Here is a 16,699-nt window from a genome sequence, read left to right as displayed (position 1 = left end):
ACAGCAAAGGTCCCAGCACTGATCCCTGCGGAACACCACTAGTCCCAGCCCTCCAATTAGAAAAGCACCCTTCCATTGCTACTCTCTGCCTTCTATGACCTAGCCAGCTCACCCCTGATCTCGTGTGACTTCACCTTTTGTACCAGTCTACCATGAGGGACCTTGTCAAAGGCCTTACTGAAGTCCATATAGACAACATCCACTGCCCTACCTGCATCAATCATCTTTGTGACTTCTTCAAAAAACTCAATCATGTTAGTGAGACACGACCTCCCCATCATTATCACCATAAGGAAGAATCATGAAAATGTATGGCCCCCGCACATATTTAGTCAAGGTCTTTGATATGGATGGGTTATGTTTGTACATACAGATTGTTATCATCATAGAATCATAGAATTTACAGTGCAGAAGGAGGCCATTCGGCCCATCGAGTCTGCACTGGCTCTTGGAAAGAGCACCCTACCCAATGTTCTGTGTTGTGGCCATGCTGAAGAAGCACACAGAACATCTTGTTCTTTGACGTGGAAAGATAACTACCGAACTATAATACAAACGGTAACAAATAATCGAATTCTCCTGGAGCTACCTCTAATACGATTGTCCTGTAGTACTACTAACTACCAACTGCTGGATCTCTGGAGTCACATGGTGGATCTCTATCGCCACCTGCTGGCTGTAGGTCGTATAGATAACTATATACATTAACAGATAACTATATACATTACTGTGCATATGCACATCACCACACAGATCACTTTTCACCTTCAGTTAGGCCATGGATAAGCAGGGATTTGGGAAGAATCGAATGAGTCTGATGAATAGGATGGCTAGGATACAAGTAGTGTACCATATGTTACTCCAATACAAGTTGCACCTGAAACCAGTTCAGATCCGAGTCAAACTCCAACAGACTTGTCTAATGAAGTGGAAAATTCAATGGAAGATCTAGAGCAAAATCTGTCTTTGTTTGAGAAAACTTCTCCTCAGACTCAGGCCCAGGCCCAGATGGGTCAAGATCCTTCCCAAAGTTCTGAAAGTTATTCTCTTAGGAATAAGAAACCAGTTGTTAAGTTCGATTTGTAAATAAATGAAAAACAAGAGATGTAGTATACAAGTAGTATGGAGCGTAAACTTTCTCATTAAGGAGGAAGGAGTGTAATACCACCCTCTTATGGCCATTTGTATATATAAGCAAACTGGAGATCTATCAAACATACTAATAATGTTGATGAAATATTACTGGTTGGCTTGGAGCTAAAGCACAATTTTACATACATTTTGAAACATATTCTGATTAGAAATTTTGTACCACTTTATCAGGCCCCTTCAGGTTACATCATGGCCCCCACAACTCAGTCATTTGGAAAGGCAAGATAATCATCACTCGAGTTATCTGTTTCCATGGTCACTGCTAATCAATAGTGAGCCAAATTAGTCCTTCCAATCTTTTTACTCTTTCTCTCCATTCCGGTGACTGGGCTGGCTGGTGCACTGCATATAACAGCTTGTCCCAAGAATTAAGAGAACACATCCGATGAGATTCAGCATATTTGGAATATCTGTCAAAGCTAATGATTATCTTAAAATTTTCAGGGTTGTGTTTATTTCTCCAAAATCATTATAATTATGTTGATGTATATATTGCTAGCAATTTGCAGTAATACGATGAATATCTATCTTTTAAAAAAAATTTAGAGTACCCAATTCATTTTTTTCCAATTAAATGGCAATTTAGCGTGGCCAATTCAACTACCCTGCACATCTTTTGGATTGTGGGGGCGAAACCCACGTAAACACAGGGAGAATATGCAAACTCCATACGGACAGTGACCCAGAGCCGGGATCGAACCTGGGACCTCGGCGCCGTGAGGCGGCAGTGCTAACCACTGCCCCATCATGCTGCCCGAATATCCATCTTTACCCCTCGGTACCTTCTTCCCTCTGTGAGTAACAAACACACACTTAACCCACAGCAAATCTGTATACTGAATTCAGAGATGGAGGTTGCAACTAACAATCCAGCTGAGAGATTAAAGAAAATGCTGCGTTACATTCCCCATGTGATGTATGTTAAGTGTTAGGTGAAAGCATCCGAATCAAAACTGCCTAGTCAGGGGCCATAGATCACCAACACAACATGGTAAACGATTATGGGCGCGATCTGACGGAAACGTGTCTAAGTGTCTTTTGTGGCAGGTTTTGCTGGGATTTTCCCGCCGGCTCTGTGGGCGAGTTCCCCACTGCTAGTTAACCAAACGTACTCACTTTTCCTGGGCCCTGGGGTAGCCCACACTTTGGGGAGATGTACTCGCTGGCCAGACCAGCTCCTCCGAGATCAGGCCACCATTTCGAAAGAATGCCTCGATCTCTAAGACGACTTATGGGAGTGCCATACTCCACTATCCATGGGCAATGATGCCCCGCTATGGGGTCACTGAGGGACCCCCCTTTTCAGGCCCCATACCCCCTTTTGGGCCCTGCCCCCTTCAGGATCCCCACCCTTCACCCCCCCCCACCTTCCAGAGGCCCTTCATACCCGCCCTGCACCCTCCCACCTTTCATGCACCCCCTTCACCCTCTCATGGATATGGCTCCCCCAGGCTCTGACCTAGGCAGTGCCATCCTGGCATCAAGGCACCCTGGCACTGCCACCCTCACACTCTGGCAGTGCTCCTGCCAGCTTTGCAGTGCCACCTGGGTACCTTGGCAGTGCTAAGGTGCCAAGGTGCCCGCGTTTCAGGGGAGGGCCATGCGGCCACTGTGCCCTGTCCCTGACCACCCAGGGGCCTCTGAAGGCCTGGCAGACTCCCGGGAGCCGTTTCGCCTTGAGCGGACCGGTACTGAGCAGAGGCCAGCTGAGGACTCCCTGTTGGATGCCGCGAGCCCGGTAGGTCCCAGGTGAGCACGCCTAAGTGGGTTTAAAACCTACTTAGGCATGTGAGGGTTGGTCACGCTCATTGTGGGCGGGATCCTGATCGCAACATCTCGTGAGACCCTGTTCGAGCGCGACGCGGCCGGTAGATCGTGCCAGATGTAATTCACAGTGCCAAGATAAAAACACTTGTACAAAAATCATAAGAGAGCTTAAAATGACCCCCTGGCGATTTATTGCACTTTTGCATTTGTACGAGGAATGTAGAGATGTACAGGGCCATAAAAGACTGTGTAGAGATCCATCTGGTCTGTTCCAATGTCTGCTAAATATCATACCCAGTTCTCAAATTCCTATTGTTAACTTTTCATCAGGGACTTATCCAATGATCTCTTGAAACCCTTGTCGTCTCACGTCATTCCATTCTGAACATTAACCCATACTTCGCATGGGATAATTAGCATCAAAGTAGAAAAAAAACAGCTTTGGTCTATGTCCTCTTGTAGTGTCTGTAACTATGATAAATATAAATATGTTTGTCTTGCCTGTGCCCTTTCGGACTTAGGAAACTTCAGTAAGATCACCCCGGATCTTCTCTTCCCCAAAATAAAATTTTCTAACTTCTGCAACCTCTCTTCACAACTAACGTTCCTCATTTCAGCTATCAATTTAGTTGTCCCTCACTTCACGTTTTCCAATGCCGAGATGTGTTTCTCATAATCCAGTAACTGAGATTGTACACAGCATTCTGGCTAGAATGGAAATAAAACTCTGTGCAAATGCAATCACCTCCTGAGGTTGTGCATCGTTCCTCTGGCCATGCAACCCAGATCTTATTTAACTGAGCTGGCGATCTCGGTGCTTTATCTATCTGTTTTTCCAAATCATTTTCTTGTGTCTTGTCCTGAACACAAGACCATAAGACATAGGAACAGAATTAGGCCGTTTGGCTCCTCGAGTCTGTTCTGCCATTCAATCATGGCTGATATGTTTCTCATCCCCATTCTCCTGCCTTCTCCCCATAACCCCGATCCTCTTATTAATCAAGAACCTATTGTCGCTGTCTTAAAGACAATCAGTGACTTGGTCTCAACAGCCTTCTGCAAATTCACCACCCTTTGGCTATCATATGCTGAAACTGAACATTCTACAATCCAAACTACTGAACATCATGGACGCGATTCTCCGACCCCCCACCGGGTCGGAGAATCGCCGGGGGCTGGCGTGAATCCCGCCCCCGCTGTGTCGCGAATTCTCCGCCACCGGAGGCGGCGGCGGGAATCGCGCCAGTCGGCGGGAATCCCCCGGCGATTCTCCGGTCCGCGATGGGCCGAAATCCCGCCGCTGTCAACCCTCGCCAGCCGGTGTGGATTGAACCACCTTTGGGACGGCAGGACACGGCGGCACGGGCGGGCTCCGGGGTCCTGGGGGGGGGCGCGGGGCAATCTGGCCCCGGGGGGTGCCCCCACGGTGGCCTGGCCCGCGGTCGGGGCCCACTGATCCGCGGGCGGGCCTGTGCCGTGGGGGCACTCTTTTCCGTCCGCCTTCGCCATGGTCTCCACCATGGTGGAGGCAGAAGAGACCCCCTCCACTGCGCATGCGCGGGGATGCCGTGAGCGGCCGCTGACGCTCCCGTGCATGCGCCGCCCAGCAAAGTTAGTTTCGCGCCAGCTGGTGGGGCGGAAATCAGTCCGGCTCGGACCTAGCCCCTCAAGGTGAGGGCTCGGCCGCTCAAGATGCGGAGACTTACGCACCTTTGGGGCAGCACGATGCCGGACTGATTCGCGCCATTTTTGGCGCCGGTCGGCGGACATCGCGCCGATATCGGACAATCCCGCTACATGTGTCAATATGATGTGCACGGCACAGTGGTTACCACTGCTACCTCACAGTGCCAGGTTCAATTCCAACCTTGGGTGACTGGAGTCTGCATGTTCTCCCCGTGTCTGCATGGGTTTCCTCCAAATGCTATGGTTTCCTCCTAAGGTCCATAGATGTGTACGTTAGGTGGATTGTCCATGCTAAAATGCCCCGTAGTGTCCAAAAGGTTGGGTGGGTGTTCCGAGGATAGGGCAGGGTCTGGACTCAGGCTTGGTGCTCTTTCAGAGGGTTAGTGCAAACTCGATGTGGGTGGGGGGGGGGGAGTAATTGAATAGCTCTATCAAAGAGCCAACATAGGCATACAGGACCTGCTTCTTCGCTTTATGGTTCTTTGCATGCAAAACATATCAACATTATATTTTCTTGAACATAATACAAACAATTCTAACTGAATTGCTCATCTCTCTGCCCCCTGTTTTTTTGGTGGCATTAGAACCATAGAATCCCTACAGTGCAGAAAGAGGTCAGTTGGCCCATTGAGACTGCATTGACCCTCTGAAAGAGCACCCTACCTTGGCTCACTCCACTACCCTATCCCCGGAATCCCATCTAACCTTCACATCTTTGGACACTAAGGGACAATTTAGAATGGCCAATCCGCCTAACCTGCACACCTTTGGACTGTGGGACAAAACCGGAGCACCCCGAGGAAACCCATGAAGACATGGGGAGAAAGTGCAAACTCCACACAGACAGTGACCCAAGGCCAGGATTGAACCCGGGACCTTGGAGCTGTGAGGCTGCAGTGCTAACCACTGTGCCACCGAGCCATTATAATCATTACAATGGTGCTGTTCTGCTTCTCACCTTCCCCACAGGGAACCAAGGTCTGGATTCTCCCAAAATGGGGCTATGTCCCCACACCGGCGTAGAAACATTGTCGTTGCACTCCCGAGTTTCCTGAAAGAAATACAAGCCGATTTACCTACCTTCAGGGGGCCAGCAGGGACCCTGAGTGCTTCACGCAGCTTTGGCTGCGGATACGGGCTGCCGCACTTCCAGTTTAGAGTCCGCCCATGCGCACGGTGGCGGCCTCCTGTGGCTGCGCCGAGCACCATGGCAGACCTGGACCGGGGAGGCATCTGGGAGATGTAGGCCCCCAGATCAGCCACGTGGCCAAGGATCCGTCTGGCCTGATCTCTTCCCCGGCCGGCCATAAGGCCCCCCCCCCCCCCCCCCCCCCCCCGGCCAGCCATAAGGGCCCCCACCTGGGCCCCCCCCCCACCCCCCCACCCCCCAACGTTGCCCGATCCTGCCGCCCCCTATCAGGGTGGCCGCGGGCTGAGTCTGCAGCCGCCACGCGAGAGTACCGACCAGCCATAGCATGTTAGTTCGCCATCAAGAACTCGGCCGGTCGGAAGCGAAGGATCGCTGGGAAGGCCTCTGGCAATGGCCCCCCAGCTGCGCGGAGTAAATCGCAAAATCGCCGATTCTCGAGTCCCGGAGATTCGCCGGAGCGGCGCTGGCCCGATTTCGGCGCGAATGTTGATTCTCCGCCCCCGCGCCAAACACAATTTCAGGGCGGGGCTGTGGAGAATCCAGCCCCAATTCTTCAAACTAGTTAATGAAGGTGACTTTTCCAGGGTGTTCCTGCTCTAGACCGTCTTCCTTTTCACTTTTTGTAACTTGTGGATGATTACAATAACTTCTTCTAGCTGTCAGCTCCCTACCTTCGGGTGGGTGACATCCCACTGAAATTCTCAACCTTGTGGAATCTTTTTTCAATCCCTGGTGTTTCAGCGTACAGTGTTATCAACTCCACCTCCAATTCAGAGGTGTGGAGAAAATCATCTCCTGTGGAGACACTTCCAGTTGATCTGAGTTAACATACTGCCACTCAAATCTTCCTCATCCCACAGGAACTACATACATTACTGCCCCTTCTTGTACCACCATTCTTATCAGTTGCGTTGGTTAGTTTTTACAATTATCAGCTTTGCCCACAATGAAGTTCTCTGCTCTGAAATGTCCACTCCTGTTCTCACCTCACTCCATTGGGCCGGTAATGCACTCATCATTTTGTGCTCCTACCAAATTAGGCCTCAAACCGGTTTCAGCTTCTTAGTCAGCCGATTACACTGTAGATCAATTAACACCTAGCTAATGAACACCAGCTACCTGTTAACTAAATATAAAGGAGTGGAAAAAACATGCAAAATGAACATGTGATTTAACCCACTGTAAGCTGGACAAATAGCAACATGATCAAATTATTCATCTTGGAGCAAGAACACATGGCATGGACTCTGGTCCAAAGGTATCTGTGTCCTTTATATATGCATGCCAATTCCTGGGGCTGAGTGCAATTATTTTTCTTTTAACTTTAGAGTACCCAATTCATTTTTCCAATTAAAGGGCAATTTAGCGTGGCCAATCCACCTAACTGCACATCTTTAGCTTGTGGGGGTGAAAGCCATGTAGACACGGGGAGAATATGCAAACTCCACACGGACAGTGACCCAGGGCCAGGATCGAATCTGGGACCTTGTCGCCATGAGGCAGCAGTGCTAACCACCGTGCTGTCCCGGCTGAGTGCAATTGTAATTCATTAGATTCAATTGGAAGCAGCAGCAGATCGGGAGTAGAACAGCCCAAACATGTTGTATTTTTATAACTTTCATTGCAGTGCCAAAAGGAGCTTAGGCCTCACATGCAGTGGACTTGTTCCACCTTAGCCCGCAAGATGGCTCCAGATGTTGAAGTTGTTACCTACCCTTTGTTGTTGGGTGCGGTTACGGTGATGGGTCCAGGGTGGGCCTATGTAGGGTGCTCTTTCAGAGGGTCGGTTCAGACTTGATGGGCCAAATGGCCTCCTACTGCATTGTAGGGATTCTATGGACAAAAGAGCTGAACTCAAGAGGAGCGGTGAGAGTGGCCGACCTTCACAAGTGAGCATTTTACTGAATATTGCATAAAGGAGCCCCAGCAAAGCTGGAGTTAATGGGAATTGTGGGAAAACGCTGCTGGTTGGAGTCATACCGAGCACAAAGGAAAATGGTTGCAGTTGTTGGACGGTAATCATCTCAGTCCCAAGATATTGGTACAGAAGTTCCTCAGGTAGTGTTCTAGGCCCAACCACTCAGCTGCTTCATCAATGATCTTCCTTCCAGCATAAGGTCAGAAGGAGGAATGTTCGCTGATGATTGCGCAATGTTCAGCATCATTTACGACTCGCATTCTGAAGCAGCCCATGTCCAAATGCAGCAAAACCTGGACAAAATTCAGGCTTGGGCTGATAAGTGAAAAGTAACATTTGCACCTGATAAATATCGCACAATGGACACCTCTAACACAGAAAGAATCTAACAATCTCCCTTTAAAGGTCAGCAGCACTCACATTGTGAATGACAAGGACAGCAGATATTCATGGGAATACCTCCACCTGCAAGTTCCACTCCAAGCGATTCACCATCCTGACATGGAAAATATCACCATTCCTTCACTGTTGCTGGGTCAAAATCCTGGAATTCCCACCATTCCTAATTGTATCACATGACTGCAGCGGTTCAAGAAGGCTGCTCGTCACCACCTTCTCAAGGGCAATTAGGGCTGGGCAATCAATACTGGCCTAGCCAGCAATGCCCACACCCCATGAAAGAATAAAAACAAAACCTACGTGTCTGGTTTGTTTCAAAGATCACTTAGCTATCATATGCTGAAACTGAACATTCTACAATCCAAACTGTTGAACATCATGTGTCAATATGATGTGCGCGGGACGGTGGCACAGTGGTTAGCACTGCTGCCTCACAGTGCCAGGTTCAATTCCAACCTTGGGTGACTGTCTCTGTGGAGTCTGCATGTTCTCCCCGTGTCTGCATGGGTTTCCTCCAAATGCTCTGGTTTCCTCCTAAGGTCCATAGATGTGTACGTTAGGTGGATTGTCCATGCTAAAATGCCCCGTAGTGTCCAAAAGGTTGGGTGGGTGTTCCGAGGATAGGGCAGGGTCTGGGCTCAGGCATGGTGCTCTTTCAGAGGGTTAGTGCAAACTCGATGGGCCGAATGGCCTCCTTCTGTATTGTAGGGATTCTATAAATATGATCGAAACTGTGTCCCCAGGATGGTAAAGTCCCATCTCCTGTGGTCATGTTACCATATGCATAACAAGTAGCTTGCAATTATTTTGTTTGACTTAATAGCTCCTCATCTGTGGAGAGGAAGGGAACTGAATAAATTGTCAATCCCCTGAACTGCTTCTTTGGTCCAAAAAATTGACAAGCAATACTTTCCATTGCATTACCATGACTGCAATTTGTGCTGGAGCTGTATGTTTGGAGGAGAAGTGCTGATACAAAGTTTTTGCAGTTAGATAGTTATTGATTCTTTTACTGAAAGTGTACATTAACATAGCTCAAAATGTACCTATTTACTGTGTACAAACTCCACCTTAGGTCTTGGATGCTTTTCCAGCCATCAGCAGCAAGCTTTTAAGAGAAGGGAAACACACAATAAAATGTTTGAGAAAACCTTCTAACAATTTCATAAAATGCCAATAACAGCAACCTGTACTAAAACTTTATTGTACCTGTGGGAAATATGAATGATCGGCCTTGGATCAATTCAGAGCATCACCACTAATGGGGACTCCCTCAGCTCCCCCTCCGGAGACATCAAGGCAGTGTCCAGTACAATTTCCTCCTAACCAGATGGAAAATTGTGCTAGGCTTTAATGTTAAAACATTTAAACTGATCTCTGACTCGTCTTCAACAGGATCACTTACAGCCTGTTTAAGTAACTTGCCAGAAAATTGAACTATCTAAAGCCATGCAAGCTCTATTGGTCTGAGCCAGATTTTCTGTTTTCCTGGAGTCAGTTGTACATCATGCCCCCCCCCCCCCCCACCCCACCCCCAAGGCATTAATACTGGAAAATACACACTTTAGGCAGTGTACGTTGACCTTCCTCACCCATATTTTTCATGTGAACTTGGGGAGTGTTTCATTCCGACATTCATTCTTGAATGTTACTCTCAAGATAGCATGGATGGCAAAGACTAAATTAATGTCGATTGCGAACATTTGTTTCTTGTATTGAGAACAGATTAGATGGCTTGTACAGGGTGAACACTGCTGGGGATAGATACTGCAAGAGGTGTTGTGTTATGCTGCTTCGGATAACACAGGCTGCTACTTGATGCAGTCTTTACTAAAGGATGCTCCAGACTCTGAAATTAGTTCAACGTGTTTATTGAACTATTAAGACAGTTCTCAAATGAGTTTGACTCTCTGCTAATCTAACTGTAGTAACTCAGTCTAACTGTACCAGCTTGCTCTAAGCCACGTGCTGGGGTGTGATGCTGCTGATCAACCCTGTCTAACTCTCTAGATGTCTGTCTGTGGAAAGAGGCAGGGTGTGAATGCTCATCCCTTTTACAGTGTTTATGTCATGCCCCCTTGTGGTGATGCCACCTCTGAGTATCCTGACTGCCCATTGGTTGTGTCCTATTCTGAGTGTTCATTGGTTGCATGTTTGCATATCATGACAAGAGGAACAGTAACATTTGCAAACAGACAACGGTTTCAAATTGTAGACTGACAAAATGGAAGCTTCCCCAGAAGGTGATTTTGGATAATGTGACAGTATAAAATCAGATCATAAAGTCTGTATATGAAAGAAGCAAAGAGGTGTTCAAATAAAAAAGTGAGAAAAGTCAATTACTTGTCATGTCCATTCATGATAATGGAATAATCAAGAGTTGATTTGAAAAAAAATCCAAAAAGCAGGTTGAGAATAAATTCATTTTAAAAATTGAAAGTTGCTAAGAATTTGAAAAGATTAGATTTTTTATTTTTGTGAATAGAAGAATACTGGTTTGTTAAAACTTTTAAGAACTTGCAACCCATTGCATCAAAGTATGTTATTGTCATGCAAGAGTGCCTTTAAGAAATGGACGTGTAAGCAATGTACCTTTAAGAAAACAGTGATGTCAGAGAGTGGGTGGAGCTCAGCTCAGTTCAGCCATTTTGAAGTTTCAGTTTTGAAAAGTGTCTGGCTGGTTTTGCTGAGAGCAGTTTAAAAGTGCCTGGCTTTTTTGCTGTGAGCTGATTAAAAGGAGAAAGCCAGTTTGAGACAGCGGCTTGAGAAGTTCTGGTTTGGAGAAGAGCTGGGTGTGTGTCTGTGTTTTGCAGTGAGCTGGATTTCTGCCATAAAAGACTATCTCTGGATTATTTGGGTGATTTAAAGTAAAGCCTTTAACCTGATGTGATTTTGTTGAAAGGTGTTAAGTCTCTTGGAAGTTTGAAGGAACATTTTAAGGAATGATTTACTGTTGCAATATTTTCTGAGTTATCTTTGAAGTAAGGGGTGTTAAGAGATCCAATATTTATTTAAGATGTTAAGTTGAGTTCGTGGAATAAAGTGTTTTATGTTTAAAAACCCACGTGTCCATAATTGTAATCCCACACCTAGAGAAAAAGCTGCGTGTTCTGAAAAGCAACAAATACATTAAAGGGAGAGGTTGGTTGAACTCCATGATACATTTTGGGGTTCTGAAAATGCCTCGCCCACAACATTATGGTTAAAAAAATAGTTTACAAAGCAAATTTTCCCAGGTTAGCAAAGACAAAGAAAATAGCAAGACCATTTTTATTACACATTAAGCACATGCAATATTTTAAGGAACTCTTTATTCTAGCATTGCAGGTTTTTTTTTAAACCTATGTACGTACAAGGCACTTCATTGTACAGCATTGACATATATATAGTCTGAAGTTGTTAATCTAACAATGCTATGCAAAATAAAATGACTAACTTTTTGTCCTAATTTTGTTTCTTCTCCTAGGAACAATGTGGCCCTGTGTACTGTCAGTATAAATTCTATGACCTGCCATGTCATCAGACTAAAGGCAGAGGGCATGGGACAGAAGTTTCCTTCAAGGATGTGAATGTGATTCTAACAGGGACCTTCAACCCAGATAAACTCAGAGAGTATCTACTTGGGCCTCCACTAGAGATAGAGATTCATGACCGGGACAGGAGACCAAAGTTACAATCCCAGCCACCAGCGTTGTTTGGTTTTGAGACTGAAGATACCAAACTGAGCAATGTTAGCCTTGTCAGTAGTAAACGAACTGTCCACGATCCTTTCATAAAAACAAATAAATCTTGGGATCCTTATGGCATTGCTAAGGTGGCCTTTTCTGACCTTCTATATGGTGAAAAGTGTTTGAATGTTGCTGTATCCATACAGAACAGCAGATCACCAGATCCAATGGGTTACCAAACTGATGGATTGGGTAGGCGCATTCTAGGTGTTTCAGGAGCCGTTGATGGTCCAGATGACCACCCATTAACTGAAGGGCATTACTTGGAATCAAACTCTGTGCTTAATGTGAGAATTGAATTGGCTTATCCTTTATCGAGAAGAACGGATGTAACAAATGAAATAGAGGCGTGCAAATTTGGTCGAGTTATTTACAATTTTGACTATAAAAACAAAGAATTTCTTCACGATTTGCTAGGAATAATTGGTTCAATTAATTGTGCCGCACTTTGCCAGGATCCTATGTCAAATGGTGAAAGTGAAGCAGCCGATGCAGCACTTAAGGTGGAAATTGAGCAAAAGGAAAGCTACCATATGGATATTTTGACAGGCTTTCATGTAATGGATGGAAGAATTCATCTCTTTGTTTTGGAGGGACTGAAAGATAAAGGGCTCAAGAAATTGTGGGAAATGCTGCCAGTCAGGTAGGATGAGCCAGTGCAACATACTACTAAATTATATTTGACAAAGATAAAGCTGCTAAAAATGTTTGCGTAAGCTTTATATCCAGGTAACAGAAAGGACAAAGAGGTAACAAAACCAAGAAAGAAAGGATGAAATTTAAACAATGCGTTTATAAGTCGCTTTCCTCCGGGTGCTCCGGTTTCGTCCCACAGTACAAAGATGTGCAGGTTAGGTGGATTGGCCATTCTAAATTGCCCCTTAGTATCCAAAAAGTTAGGTGGGTGCTCTTTGCAAGGGCCAGCGCAGATTTGATGGGCCAAATGGCCTCCTTCTGCACTATAAATTCTATGATTTAGTCTGAAACAGAGGTATCCATGAACTTAGTTATCTATAATTTATCATTTTATAATATACATTGAATTTGCTGTTTTCCCAGAGTGGGAAAATATCTGATACATGTAAAAACAATAGTACCAAGAAACTGACCTTCAATTAACCAACTCTTCAACTATGGAAGTGAGCAAATAGGAACGAATACAAAAGAATTCAAAGAAAAGGCTGCAATTCGAGAAAACTCTTGGAATGCTAATTATTTGATAAATTGGGGTTAAAACCTGTCTTTTCCAGAAGCACCAGCCACACTCCTTGTGAATCAACAGCCTGATTTACACCATGATTAATGGAAAACGAGGGCAGCAGGATGGTGCAGTGGTTAGCACTGCTGCCTCATGGCGCCGAGGACCCGGGTTTGATCCTGGCCCCGGGTCACTGTCCGTGTGGAGTTTGCACATTCTCCCCGTGTCTGCGTGGGTCTCACCCCCGCAACCCAAAGATGTGTAGGATAGGTGGATTGGCCATGCCCCTTAATTAGAATTTTTTTAAAAAAGGTTAATGGAAAAGAAAATAGGACCTTGTGTAAAACAGGATGCCATTATAAGCACATTTTACCAGGATCAATTTCACCCATATTGTATTTTTTATAACGTTTAAGTGTTCTTTGATCATAAATAATCGATTTATATAGAAAGGTAACATCAAATAAAATTATTTATATTTTTATTGAGTCATTTATATATATATACATCAAACGCAACCATATCAACAAGAAAGCAAACAGGAATACAAATAACCAAAGTAAATAAATATCTAACATTCCACCGTCCCACCACCCGCTTTCCACCTCCCCAACACATTCCCCTCCACCCCCCCACTGCTGACATCTTAACTGTTTACAAAGTAGTCGATGAACGGGCAAACCCCTCCACATTCCTCTCAAGGCGAACTTGATCTTTTCCAGCCTGAGGAATTCTGCAAGTCACTCCACGAACCCCCGCTTTCGGCAGCCCTGAGTCCCTCTACTCCAATAAGATCCGTCTCCGGGCTACCAGGGAGGCAAAGGCCAAGACGTCGGCCTCTCTCGCCCTCTGGACTCCCGGGTCTTCTGGCACCCCAATAATTGCCACTTCTGGACTCTGGACCATCCTCATCCTCAACACCTCAGACATAACATCAGCAAACCCCCGCCAGAATCCCTCCAGCTTCGGACATGTGGACATGGTTCGCGGGCCCACCCACACACCGCCCACACCTATCCTCCACCGCCTCAAAAAACCTGCTCATTCTGGCCACAGTCATGTGTGCCCTGTGGACCACCTTGCACATAAAGAGGATGCGCCCATAACCCAACCTCCAACTCCCTTCCCAGTTCTTCCTCCCAGTTCTCCTATCAGGGCTCCCACCCAATCCATTAGCTCTTTATAGATTTCCAACACTCTGCCTTTGTCGCTCCTGTTTTCGACACCACCTTGTTCTGCAGCCCTGGGGGCGGCAGGTCGGGAAAGCTCGGCACCTGCTTCAGAATGTAATCCCTCACCTGCAAATACCGGAACCCATTCCCGACAGGCAGCCCAAACTCCTCCACCAACCCCTCCAAGCTCGAAAAGCTGCCTTGAACGATTAGGTCCCCAAACCCCTCAATCCCCACCCGTCCCCACCCCCGAAACCTCCCCATCCAGCCATTCCTCCAGAGAAAACCTATGATTCCTGCTAATAGGTGCTCAAACCGAAGCCCCCTCCAGCCTCAAGTGCTGCCGCCACTGTACCACACCCTCAGGGCCGCCACCACTACCAGGCTTGTGCAGTACCTGGCCGGCGAGAACGAAAGAGGCGCCGTCAACAGTGCCCCCAAACTGCGTCTTTACAAGAGCCTGCCTCCATCCGCTGCCATACCAACCCCTCCCCTACTACTCACTTTCTTTTGTTTTCATATAAATTTAGAGTACCCAATTCACTTTTTCCAATTAAGGGGCAATTTAGCGTGACCAATCCACCTACCCTGCACAATTTTGGGTTGTGCGGGTGAAACCCACGCAAACACGGGGAGAATGTGCAAACTCCACAAACTCCAGAGCTGGGATCGAACCTGGGACCTCAGCGCCGTGAGGCTGCAGGGCTAACCCACTGCGCCACCGTGCTGCCCGACTGCTCACTTTCTGACCATGGCAACATCAAGTAAAATTCTGATAGTGCAAATGTTTCGGTAGTGAATTGTACACAACTAAGGTCATTCAGTGCCATATTTACTTGTTTGTGTAACATTAGATATTCTGAAAAATATTACATTTATGCACATTCACTGCCTATAATATATTATTTCCTGTTGGCACATTTTTGTCAGTCTTTTTCTATCGTATGACTAAATTTCCAATTGAATTTTCCACCATTATGGTTTTGTAAGGAACCAATCAAATCACTCAAAATGCAATTTCAATTTTTCTCAGAACCTGAAAGTTATACCAGTAAAATTTGGCTTATGATCGCCCCTCTTCATATTAATCCACTTGTACAAAAAATCTTTCTCTTTTTATTTACGTTTTTCAGATCTGTGGCTCATGAAGAAGAAAGGATTACGGTTCTGTACAATTCCGATTTCAGTTTTAAAAAGCGGTTGTATGCATACATGGACGACTATCTTTATCATGTCCATCTCCGTGAGCCCCTACATAATATCATAAAGCAACCTTTGCTGTATATCAGGGACATGACTCCTCAGGACTGCTTTCAGGCATTGTGTAGGTGAGATCTTCCTTTACATATATAATTAATTGAAACATTGCAGTTAGTGGCCAGTCTGACAGAGATCATCACCATTTTTTCTCTTTCATAAAGCCTTCAATTTTGTCCATTCTTAAAATATCTCTATGCAATGTCGCTGTTGTCAGTCACGAGAACATGAAAGAGATAAGTTCTTGGAATTTTGTTACTTGAGCCAGCTTGGAAGGTGTGCAAGAAAGGTCTTGGGTACCTAGTGTCATGCGAGTGACCCTTTAAGAAAAGATTTTGTCTTATTACGTGGCTTCAGTGATGCCATTTTGTGGGTGGAGCTGGACTGTGGGCTGTGCATACATGGACGATTATCTTTATCATGTCCATCTCCATGAGCCCCTGTGTAATATAAAGCAACCTTTGCTGTGTATCGATGGTGGCATGGATGTATTCCACGTCCTACACTGGTGCGGGCATGCAAATCATAGAATTGAATCATAGAATTATAGAATTGACAGTGCAGAAGGAGGCCATTTGGCCCATCGGCTCTGCACCGGCCCTTGGAAAGAGCACCCCACTTAAGCCCACGCCTCCACCCCATCCCCGTAATCCACTAACCCCACCTAACCTTTTTGGACCCTCCAGTAAATTTAGCATGGCCAATCCACCTAACCTGCACGTCTTTCAGGACTTGTGGGAGGAAACCGGAGCATCTGGAGGAAACCCACACAGACACGGGGAGGATGTGCAGACTCTGCACAGACAGTGACCCAAGCCGGGAATCGAACCTGGGACCCTGAAGCTGTGAAACAACAGTGATAACCACTGTGCTACCATGCCACCTCAGTAACATTTGTTCACATATCATTAAAGGGCCCGACCCGGTAATCTCTGGCCTCCTGCAATGCTCCCCCTCCACCAGGTGGATAGGCACCGGCGCCATTCACTTTCGGTCTTTGAAAACGCGAACTGGGCACCGTTGCTTCTGAGGGAGAGAGAGGAGGTAAGGAAACTTCCCAAAGGCGAAACAGTGGGATGACAGTTGTGCTACTGGCTGGGGGGCATCTGCCAGGGCCAGGGCAGTAGTGGGGGTCGACCAGGAGATGGACCGTGGGTTTGGGGTGTCCATGCACGAACAGGAGATGCTCGGGGAGGACCCTGCAGAACATGAGCCTGCTCCAGAGGAACTGAGGCCAGCTGGTGACAATGGAAAAGCGGCCGCCTAACAGGC

At 46.4% G+C, this 16,699-nt stretch overlaps 1 protein-coding gene across 3 annotated transcripts in view; it reads left to right on the top strand.

The window, feature by feature from the left end:
- The window catches only part of cfap92 (cilia and flagella associated protein 92 (putative)), a 185,710-nt gene that overhangs the window by 115,518 nt on the left and 53,493 nt on the right, over positions 1-16,699 (top strand). For all 3 annotated transcript variants that reach the window (XM_072472553.1, XM_072472552.1, XM_072472551.1), the window contains exons 10-11: positions 11,539-12,443; positions 15,304-15,498. In XM_072472553.1, coding sequence (XP_072328654.1) covers positions 11,539-12,443; positions 15,304-15,498 — 1,100 coding nt within the window. The remainder of the gene's footprint in view (positions 1-11,538; positions 12,444-15,303; positions 15,499-16,699) is intronic.

The sequence above is a fragment of the Scyliorhinus torazame genome, chromosome 13, assembly GCF_047496885.1.
Source record: "Scyliorhinus torazame isolate Kashiwa2021f chromosome 13, sScyTor2.1, whole genome shotgun sequence".
NCBI classification, from domain to species: domain Eukaryota; kingdom Metazoa; phylum Chordata; class Chondrichthyes; order Carcharhiniformes; family Scyliorhinidae; genus Scyliorhinus; species Scyliorhinus torazame.
Note: the sequence above shows the minus strand (reverse complement) of the source record. Positions and strands in the feature narration are given on the sequence as shown.